The 11,637-nt window shown below is 45.4% G+C and overlaps 1 protein-coding gene across 1 annotated transcript; it reads right to left on the bottom strand.

Moving 5' to 3' along the window:
• Positions 1 to 2,076: 2,076 nt before the first annotated feature.
• Otud6a (OTU deubiquitinase 6A) lies at positions 2,077 to 4,193 on the bottom strand. Its single transcript, XM_028883926.2, has one exon. It carries the CDS (start codon positions 4,081 to 4,083, stop codon positions 3,211 to 3,213), a length of 873 nt encoding a protein of 290 aa, XP_028739759.2. The 5' UTR covers positions 4,084 to 4,193; the 3' UTR covers positions 2,077 to 3,210.
• Positions 4,194 to 11,637: the final 7,444 nt, after the last annotated feature.

The following is an 11,637-nucleotide window of genomic DNA, read 5'->3' as shown; positions in this document are numbered from 1 at the left end:
TTAACAGTCAGGCTCACCTTCCTGGTCCTTGAGCTCCTAATTCAATTAAGCATCCTTTCATTGTTCAGCCTTTCGCTAAACCAGTCCTTACCCCACCTTATGATCCCTTACCCAGCTAAGGCCTCCCCTCCCTACCCTGCCCAGAGCTCTGTCCCTCGGCTTCCCTACCCAGCTGGGTCTCCTTCCCTAGGCTACCTCTGCTTCCCTATGGTCCTTGCTCTGCTACTCCTGTACCCTGGCTCCTCTGCCCACCTGAGCCTGCATCCTTATATATATACCCCAGACTGAGACAGGTTCTCTTCTCCCTCCATGACCTTTCACAGAATAGCGACTTCTCCAGTCTGGGTCACTTGCCAAACTAGGCCTCCTTTCTAACCAGGCCCAATTTCCCAACAGGGACCTCAGATACCTTTATCCCATCTTGGGCTATTTTCCTCTCCCCAACACCCTTTCCCCAAAGTTGTGTCCCTGTATCAGCCTGCAGCAACCGTTCAAGCCTTGTGGTGCCTTTACCTGTCAGGATCCCTTGATCCAGTCCTCTTCCATGCTGATTGGTTGTTCAGCCAATCCTCCTTCCCCAGGAAGGTCTCATCTCATTCCAGAAACCCCTCCTCAGAAAGTGTCCTTAGCAGGTGCCCCTGTCCTAACCAGGTTGCCTGTCTTGATCATTTCCCCATTCAAGAGCCATGGACTCTTCATCATCTGCTGTACCCATCCAACCTGGCCTCTTACTTCAGTGAGTCGCTCAGTTACCGGCCCATTCCTCTGCCCACAGCTGGACAGCCTTCCCTGTAAAGCCCAGTTTCCTGCCTTGTTATCCAAACAATGCCACCCTTTGCAAGGATCCCTTCCCCAGATGCAGTGTAGTTTGCTGCCAGTTTCCCTTCCCAAACCTGGTCCCCCTTCCCTACATTACTCACCCCGGCTGACTCACCTCTTCTACCAAGAATCCTTCACCAGCCAGTGTCTGTGTCTCTGACCTTTAGCCAGGCCCCCTTCTTGTCACCGTGTGCTGCCTCGAGTCAGTCAGAGCCACTGTCCATCAATATCCCCTGCCTTAGCCAAACAGACCCCCTACTCCCACTCTACGTAGCCCACCCCATGAAGCCCCTTTTTCATTTCTATAGTCCAATAGCGTTCACTCACATCCTTAGTTAGGCCCCTTCCCTAGACCCCATCCATAGTCTCCTCTAGCCAGGCTTCTTTAAAATACACACACACACACACGCACACACATACACAAAAAACAAAACAAAACAAAACAAAACAAAACAAAACAAAACAAAAAAAAACACTTTATGGCCTCTTTCTCAACTTGCCCACTTATTCAGCTTGTTGACACCTCCAACTCCAGCCTCTGAAAGTTTTCCCTAGACTGTCTCTGTCCTCAGCCTTCAGCCTCCTTCCCAGCCAGGCCTCCTCCTGTAGATAACATCTCTTTTCCAAGCACATTTTCCCTTCCCCAGCCTATGCCTCCCCTCCAAAGCTTGCCCCCCCTTCCTCCCCAACTCACGATCCCTTCCCCAGTGTTTCTGACCCTATAAAAGGCTGTTTTCTCATAATGTACCCCAATACTGTATTGTTTGTCAGAGACTGGCTAGCTGAAACTTTCTGTTTCCATGGTGAGAGCTATCCTCCAGGACTTCCCTATTGGTGTTTTGGAAGCATCCTGAAGTAGACTATAGTAGCATTTCTTCCACTACTGCAATGTAGCCTGGCCTGGCTGAGGTCTGGGAAGTCAGGGCTCTTTATCAAACCCAGGAGAGAATATTAAAGGAAGCCCTTTCATATGTTTCACCAAGTGAAACATCTGCCTAGGGCATCCTTAGTGTAAATTCCTCCTGAAATTCTCAGCCTGGGAAACATTTCACTCCAGGCCACCACCAAGACTGCAGGTGTTATTACCCAAAGCCTCATCTGTCCCCCCACCCCCAACCTGCTCCATTCTTCAGGAGCCCTTTACTGAAGGCCATTTGGGATACAAACTTCATATGGACTAAGTCAGCTACACAAGAAATGCAAACCAGGTATTTCAAAAGCTGCTTTTATTTTTAACACACTGCACAATCGTTTTTAAACATTTTTGAACTTACATATATTATTTGAGAACATTTGGAAGGGACAAAGGTTTTTCAAAATGAATTTAAGTAACTTCACCGAAATACAGGACTTGATGATTAACCTTAAAAATTACTGCAAATCATTCCATTCTTGCTCTTCTTTTGGCACATTCAGGACATCAAGAAATCTTTAACAGAAACAGCTATATTATTCACTGTTTTCTTTTACACAAAACTGCATCAACTACTTTATAACTTCCCCAAATTGCTTTTAAAATATTTTTTTCTCTCTAAAAATTAAGTAAAGTCACTAAGTTCATGTCTTCCACATCTTTGAGGTAACCCTCACTTGGCCTACTGGCTCATTTAAACTGATTTTCTGTATCTAACAGTTACATTTAGCTTTTAAATTTGAAAACTCATTTTTAAAGCTTAGAAAACATTGAGCAACTAAAATCCATTTGCAACTAAAATCCATTTGCAGTTTCACAAGTTTGAATGAAAAACAAAACAATCAAATTACTACTGAAGACTTGTTTATAACCCAGGCATTCTAACATTGGTTAAAAGCAAACCAAACTGCCAGCTGTGGCGTCCCCCCCCCATGGAAAACACAATGAAAAACACTCATAAATCACTTCAGTCTCACAAACTCCACTTTTATCAAGTGGGTTGATAGATATACAGGGAAAATCCCAGAAACCGAACCTTTCTACTACATTTATTTAAATCCAGGTAAACAATGGCAAAGTCCAAAACTTCCATTTTCAGCCTAATGGTAACTGAAACGCAAACAGGGCAAAGGTACCTAAGGTCCAAGGTAGACCTGATGAAACGTAAGCCTCTTGGGTGTCCCAAGGAGGTATTTTTCTTCTGTGCTTAAGCCCCGACCCCCACCCCCAAAAAGACACAAATAACTGAGTAGTAAAACAAAACAACAAACAAAATAGGGCAGGACTTGGAAAGGGTAGACTTCAAGAGTTAAGTCAATCTTGAAAAAAATAAACCAGCCAAGGAAAAAGCAACCGCTCCTACCGAGAAACGGAGAAACGCCATAGCTGTTTCAGTTCTCCCAGCATCTGTGGTGTCAAGCGCGGAAGAAACATGGCGTCTAGGGCAGAGGTCTGTGGCTGGTGACTGCTGGAAACTTCTAGAACAGGCGTGGTGCCATACCTCCAGTGGTGCCAGGGGTCTCGATGGGCTTCACTGAATTGTAGTGCTCTCCGAACTCGCAGGCATAGTGCAGATAGACCAGTGTGAGGGGCTTCCGGGTGTACTCCTCCCCAATAACAATGATGGGTGAGTTGGCCTGTACCACCTCGATGGGGGTCTGCAGGATGTGCGACATGGCTCTCAGTTCCAGTTGGCCGCCCCACGATGCCCTGTGCACGATGTCATCGCAGTACCTCAGGAAGTCTTCACGGGTGTAGAAGTTGCCAGCCTCGGGCTCAGTGAAGAAAGGTAAGAAGTCATCAACGTGTTTCCTCATGTAGTAGGCCGTGCGATAGCGAAGGCTCTCGACCGTCACCGAGTACACCAGCTGGTCCTGGATGGCACGGTACATACAATGGCCATCGGCAGGGATGGTCTTCATCTCCAGGTTTTTGGCCCCCAGAATGGCAGTGACCTTCTCTTCCTCCTCACGGCGGAAGGTGGCCAGCTGTTGGGCCCGGGCCGCAGGCATCCTCTCCTGGTGTTGTCTCTCCATGTGAGCTCTTCGCTCGCGCCTTTTCTGGGCCTTCGAGGGGCGTGGAGGCAGATTCTCAAGATTCATCTTGGTGAGGTCGGCTGTAACCGATTCCAAGCTGGGGTCAAGATCTTCAAATTTCTCCAGCTCTTGCTGGTGCCTCTGCTCCATCTCGGCCTCGAGGCGAGCAACGTCGGCAAGCAACCGCCTTCTTCTGTTCTTGTCACTCTTTGGGACAGAACTTTTCAAGGCCTGGATGTGACCTTGCAGCTCTCTTCTTTCGCGATAGTGGCGGCGGATGACCCGCTGGAAATCATTCTCAGTGTCATCCATCATCCCAGTGGAAAGTGGGAATTGAAGTTTGGAGGAAACTGGAACAGTTCAAACCACCAGACAGCCTCACAGATCCTCTGCCTGAGGTCGCTGTGGCACTCTGCTTGCCTCAGAGGCTGGTTGCCCCCTCCCTACTCACAGCCCTCTCTCCTATTGGCTACTGCCTCGAGGCCACGCCCCCCAGACACGCCTGCCTTTGTGACTGGCCTTCAAGAACCCCTAAGTATGTTCTCATTAGACCCCGTAGCACCTCACGCCTCTGGTTTTTAATGGACTTCAAAAGTCGCTCCTAGGAGTCTGCCTTTCTACAATGTGTGCCATAATTAGACTTGTAGAATTTTTCAGTCACTCTTACTCCCTACTTCTTTTCCAAGTTTGGACAGAACACAGACACAGGCCATGCTTGATAACCACATGATAAATATTATCAGCTGAATATGTTCTGACCCTGAACTTGGCATTTCTCTTTGTGTCCAAGAGGCAGTGTGGCTTTCTCTAGTTTTTCAGGTCTCTTGACCAGCGAACTCTTAATCTTTGTGTATCAGAACAAAGACATTTCCTTACATTCTTGGGAACACAGAGTCCTTTTAATTTATGTTTCAAAACCGATGAGTTCCATCTCCGTGTAAGACGGCAACAACCACCCTCTTCAGAGGCACACACTACAAAGAAGTACTAACAGAAATCAGCCAAATGCCCCTTCTTCTGGGCCCCATCTCCCTAAATGGGCTCTCTAAAATATTCAGGAACCATCACAAGCCAGTATTCATCAGGTCACTTCTTCCTGATTGTTTTCAAAAAAGTATGTCTCAGAAGATTGCTGCAAAAGTTCGGCGGGAAAAAAAAAAACCCTCTTTCAAATATGCTTTTATTGTACGATAATCTGTGTCTTTGTCCTTAGAGTTCCCAAACTGGCCTTTTCGATACTGCCCCATTCCCTACTTGAAAACCAGATTTGCTAACACAAGCCTGTAAACATAGTACTTGTGAGGTAGAGGCAGGAGAATTGAAACTTTCAAGGTCATCCTGGGAGATGTAGTAAGTTCCAGACCAGCCTGGGGTATGTTGAGACCCTATCTCAGAAAAACCAAAAACCAACCATATAGGACAAACACTACAACAGAAGTATATTCTCCACCCTATATACAGGCTTTTGTGTGAATGTAAGTCCTCATTTCTCTGGACAGCATGCCCAGGAATGAAATTACTGTGACATATTCTAAGTGTATATTATTTTTAAAGAAACTGTTTTCCAGAAAGGCTGTAGCTGGTCCATTTCCACTAGAAGTGAATGAATGATCCAGTTTCTTTGCATTCTTACCAGCTTTTGGGTGTTGTCACTTTTTAAAAGCTTACACTACTGTAAATGTCATGATAATCTCATTACGGCTTTAATATCCTCATGTCTACTGGTTTTTTTTTTTTTGTTTTTTTTTTTTTTTTTAGTACCGTAGATGAGCCCCAGAGCCTTGCATATAATAGGGAAGTGCTGTACCTTGATGGTCATCTTTTAAATTTTTTATTTGTTGTTAGTGTTGCTGGTGGTGGTGGTGGTGGTGGTGGTGGTGGTGGTGGTGGTGGTGGTGGTGGTGGTGTGTGTGTGTGTGTGTGTGTGTGTGTGTGTGTGTGGTGGGGATATCTGTGCATGGGCCTGCATATGCCATTGTGAAGATATCTGTGAAGTCAGAGACAGTTCTGTGGAGCTGTTTTTCCCTTTTGCTGTGGGTTCTGGGGATTGGATTCAGGTCATGTCAGGCTTATGAGGCAAGCATTTTTATACAAAGACAAAATTAAAAAAATTTCTATTTACTTAGTGTGTGTGTACTTGAACACATGTCATTGTGCACACATGGTAGTCAGAAGATAACTTGTGGGAGTCAGTTCTCTCCTTCTATCATGTAGGTCCAGGTTATTAGAACTGCTTCAGGCTCCTTTACCCACTGAGACATTTTGATAGTCCCCTCATTCTCTCTCTCTCTCTCTCTCTCTCTCTCTCTCTCTCTCTCTCTCTCTCTCTCTCTCTCTCTCTCTCTCTCTCATTTATTTATATATTCCTCTCATAAACTACATCCTGACCACCTCTCCCCCAGATACATTGCTCCTCCTTTTTCCCTTCAGAAAAGGGCAGGCAGGGATATCAACCAAACACAGAATATCAGGTTACAATTAGCCTAGGCACTTCCCCTTATATTAAGGCTGGACAAGGCAACCCAGTAGGAGGAAAAGGATCCCAAAAGCAGGCAAAAGAGTCAGAGACAGCCCCTCCTCCCACTATTAGGAGTCCCACAAGAACACCAAGCTACACACACACACACACACACACACACACACACACACTATTTTATTGTATGTAATCCCCAATTTTTTATTTTTTGTTTTCATTGCCTCTGTGCGAGTGTGTGTGTGTGTGTGTGTGTGTGTGTGTGTGTGTGTGTGTGTGATAACCAAGAAATCACCACAAAGCACAATGCCATGAAAGTTTTTATATATTTTTTAGGAGTTTTACAGTTTAAGGTTTTATATTAAATCTTTACTCTGCCTTGAGTTGCTATTTGTTTTTAGGATAATATGATGGATAAATTACTTTGTTTTGCATGCAGATATTCAGTACCCCCGAGTTTGTTTAGTATCACATCTTTCCCATATTGTGTACTTTTGGTATGCTTGTAGAGTATCAGTTGGCCCTATATGTGGAAGTTTTTTCCTCACCTTTATAACAGTAACAAAATCATAAAGTCATTTTACAGAATGTGAAAAGTATTGTAAAGTATATGTGTGTTGAAAACACATTATTAGTTTCTGGGTGAAGGCTACAGGTTTAGCTGAAAGATAAGGTACCTTGTTTAAAATTCACAAGGCCTTCGGTTTGGTCCTCAACACTGCACAAACACATGCACACATATACAGAGATACACTCACATGTGCATACATATATATATATTTCATATTTATTTTTTTCTATAACACATTGACAACAAAAATCGTGACTTTATTTTAGTGTGCAAAGGGTCCAAAGAGACTTTTTCCCAAAGAAAGCATGCAAATAACAAAAGTTCCATGTAAAGTGCTTAATATTACTAGTTGTGGAGGAAACACGAATTAAAATCCCACTGTAGTACCATAGCACACCTACTAAGATGTTTATTATCAATTAGAGAAACAATAGCAATATGGAAGATATCAAGAAAACAGAGCTCATACAAATCATTGGTAAGAATGCAAATTAGTGCAGCCAGTACAGGGAACAGATGAAGTTTCTTCAGTGGTAAAAAAAATACGGCTGCAGTAGCTCAGCCATACTGTTGGAGCACATGTATAGATAGTGTTTGAACAGGTACATGTATACCTCCCTGCGGTTTTACCACCAGCACTCTGCAAAAACACTCTGAGATAGGTAAATTTGTCTTTTTATTTAACTGAGAGATTTACAGCTTCAGGTTTAAAGTTAGATTAATGATTTTGGGGTAGGGGGAAGTGTTTCAAGACAGGGTTTCAAGACAGTCCTGGCTGTCCTAGAACTTGGTTTGTAGACCAGGCAGGTCTTGAAGTCACAGAAATCTGTCTGCCTCTGCCTCCTTCTCAAATGCTGGGATTACAGGTAATGTGTTTTGACTTTGTTTTTGTACTTTGGTTTTGAAAACTTAGACCTTACATTTTTGTGTTGGTTTGATTTTGGGGTTTTGTCAAGGCCTATCTAACAGCCTCCAAGTCATTTGTTGAAAAATATTAAAAAAATATTCAAAAATCAATTGGGTATATTTTTTAACTTTTATTGATTCTTTGTGAATTTCACACCATCTATTCCAATCCCCCTTATCTCCCTTGCATCTGCCCTTGCAACCCCCACCTCCAAATCAAAACCAAATTTAAAAGATAAACCTAAAGCCAAACAAAACAGAGACAAAACAAAACAAAAAAGGAGAGGAATCTTTTGTGGAAGGTGCAGTGTGTCCCATTGAGTCTCACAGTTTACCCTCTAGTCCATTCATCTTCACTTGCAAGTGTTCGTTGCCACAAGTCATTGGACTGGCTCGAAGCCTCTGGCTTCTGCTTCACTACCAACAATGGGCTCTCACTGGGGCTCCTCTTAGATATCCTGTTGTTGTCCTGTGTCATGGAGATCCTGCTGTTTTGGATCTGTAGGTTTATCCCCTTCACCTGTTCCAACAATTCATAGATGAGGTGGATGTTGGGGTGGGCTAACTCATAGCTCTGGTTCTGGCCCTGGGTGGTAGCTGGGTTGGTCAGCCTGCAGTCTTTCCCTCATCATTACTACTATGATGAGCACTCCAGCCCTGCTCCAGCTAGCTTACCCAATGTAGCCTGCAGCAAAGAGCTGGGCCAGTTCTCCTGCTCTAGGTCCTCAGATCCTGGTCATCTGTTAGAATTCTGCCCTCACTCCAGCTACATGACTGCACATGCACAGTTCGAGGTCTTGAGTCTTATGTCATCAGTGGGCACTGGCAAATATGTATGCATGGTGTGGTCACACAATCTGCAACTTAAAAGCCAGATGCAGACCCCACGCTCCCTCTGCTCTCTCTGCTCTGCTCCCCTCTTCTCCCACCCCACTATCTTTCTCTCTCTCCAGGCCTGGCTCTCCTCTCTCCTCTCCCCCACTTCCTCCCAATAAAGCTCTCTGTAATTAGGTAGTCTTGGCCATGGTTCATGACTTTTCCACTGGTAACCAGCACTGACACCAGCGCTGTTTATCAGACCTTTCATTGGTGCCGTGGACTCAGATAGGAAATTCCGCTCACTCTGCATATGCAGCCTGAGCTATATTTCTCCTGCCAGACCCCCTGGGGGGTCCTCGGGCTGTGCTGGCACTGACTCATTCTCTCTCTTGATGAGGAGGTCAATGCTGTCAGACCCCTGGGGGGTCCTCATGCTGTGTATGCTCCTAGCCCTTACTCCTCTCGACAAAGCGGGGAGTAGTAACCTGTGTTGATTCATAGATCCTTCTCCAACCTTGGGGACGCCTGGGACTGGAGTCTGATCCCGTTTTTTTTTTTTTATTTTAATTTTTTATTTTTTCTCTCTTGGTGCTGCAGCCATGGGACATAGGGAAAGATACCAGTAAATTTGGCTGTTTCAACGCCAATATTTCATGGGAACTATCTAACTTCTACCAGCAAATCAGCAAATGAAAAGAGTTACCTTATCCCCAAGCTTTCTACCAAAGCTCTGAACCCTTCTCCCTCTCCATTTCTGATTCTTTCTCTGCCATGTGCAAACACTTCTGTCTATCTGACTTCTGCTCTCCACTCTCCAGTATTGGGAGGGCTTTAACTCACCTTAACTCCTCCCACTCATTCTCAAGCTGCCCTGAGAGGCACAGACGGGTCTGAAAGCAGGCTAAGATACATGCAAATAAGTTTAGGATCAGAACCCACATGGGGATCACAGTAGTCAGGATCAGTTCACACCCTGCCTCCTGGCAGGTCTTCCTAAAGCTGTCCTTAAGCCAGCAGACATCAAAAAAAAAAAAAAAATGAAGACATGGAATAAAATCTATCTCTTGTCTCCCAGACCTTCCCGATATAAGGACTAATTTTAACTTACGCATCTGGAGAGCAAGGCTCCTGACCCCACAGGTGGAAGTTTCATCTGTGGCATTTAAGGTGTACCAGAGGAGAGGTAAAAATGCCCAAGTGTCCGGCTGGCTCCCAAAAGCTGCTGTGTCTCTGTTTTAAGTGCAGGGGAGGCCATGTGGCCTAGTGCGTGCCCTGCCAGGCCATCAATTGAGCCTTGTTCAGAATGCTACCTAGAAAGACAACTGGTCATCTGACTGTACCCAGGCACCAAGGGGCAAGGGAACATCAAGCTAAGACCTTCAGCAGACCTAGGCTTGGCCACAGGCTCACTTGCAGGGAACCCTGAATGCAGCATGGAAGCAATCCATTTATTTCCTTCTGGACACCAGAGCCACTCAGCTTGTCTTGGGAGTTTTGGGGTCTTACCTCTTCTCATTTACCTATTGTTGGGATAAGGAGGACAGTCTTACCCCCTCCTCAGACTTAATTGCACTTTCAGGGTTACTTAATGGGAAGAGATTTTCCAACTAAGATAGGAGCTTGCATTTCATTGCTCCCTCCATGTACCTCACTCCAGACTGGTCAGAAGTGCTTCTCCTCCTCATGCACACAGACAGGGCCCTGATCTCTGCCTTGTCCCTAATTCCAAAAGAATGAGTTCTCACCCCACAAGCTATTCTTTTCCTGGTTTCCTCTTCTAATTAACTGCTCAGCTAATGGTTACAGGATCACCACAGAACTGGAGTCCAGAGATCATCAAGTAAGGAACTGTAACATTTAAAAGGTATTTATGCCCCCAGATCCAAAAGTGTCTGGGCTCTACAAAAACTGACTTTAATATAACCACCTATTACTGTTAAATGCTCTCAACAATTGATCCCCTGTGTCTCCTGGATGCTAAACTAGTAAAGGAAACAGGTACATAAAATAATCTGTCTCTGATAAAGCTTATCTCAGGTTATGAAAATTAAAAACATGTTCCATTCTCTCTGTCTCTCTCATTAACACTAACCAATATAAGCAGAGTACTAAACACTATAGTGCTCACTAATTTTCTCATAGCTGCTTCTTAACATGTTCAAAAATTTTCCTAAGTTCCAGAAACCAGCTTAAATCCATCTGGACAGGTCGGATCTGCTTCAGAAGCTCCCTTCCCTATCCCCCCAAGAGCCAAGCGACACTCACCAAGTCAGCTGGAAGCAGTTTTTCTGGGAGAAATAACACCCCTATTCCTAGTCACTCGCTTTTTTATAATAAGCAAAAAGTCTGGAATGTTAGAATTCTGCTCTCACTCCAGCTACATGACTGCACATGCACAGTTCCAGGTCTTGAGTCTTATGTCATCAGTGGGTGCTGGCAACTAGGTATGCATGGTGTGGTCACACAATCTGCACCTTAAAAGCCAGATGCAAACCCCACGCTCCCTCTGCTCTCTCTGCTCTTCTCCCCTCTCCCCCCACCCCACCATCTTTCTCTCTCTCTCCAGGCCTGGCTCTCCTCTCTCCTCTCCCCCCTCTTCCTCCCAATAAAGCTCTTTGTAACCAGGTAGTCGTGGCCGTGGCTTGTGCCACCACCAGCACCACTTATCAGACCTTTCATCACCCACACTTACACCACCAGGACCAGTTCTACTGTTTTGCCCAGGCAAAGTTCAGGGCCCTCTCTCCTGATTGCTGTAAGGGGTATACAAGGAGAGGGGGGGTCAGCTTTCCTGCTCTCAAGCCTTCAGGGATGGCTCACCTGCACCCCTGACAACAGGATCAGCTCCATGTGCTATCCAGGCAGGGTGCAGGGCCCACTCTCCTGTGTGCTGGAGCTGGTGAGGGGCAGGGCTAGTTCTCTCATTCTCCTGACCATGGCCAGCTCTCTCACCTGCCATAGGTAGCAAGGGGCAAGAGGGGGGGGGAGGGGAAGGTATATTTCTCTCACCCATTCCACCATATGGCAGACAAGAAGGGCAGGGTCAGCTCTACTGCTCTCATGCCCTCAGGGCTGGCTCTAGTGTGCTGCCCAAGTGAGG

Source organism: Peromyscus leucopus, chromosome X, assembly GCF_004664715.2.
Source record: "Peromyscus leucopus breed LL Stock chromosome X, UCI_PerLeu_2.1, whole genome shotgun sequence".
Classification (NCBI taxonomy): Eukaryota; Metazoa; Chordata; class Mammalia; order Rodentia; family Cricetidae; genus Peromyscus; species Peromyscus leucopus.
This window is presented reverse-complemented; position numbering and strand designations above follow the sequence as displayed.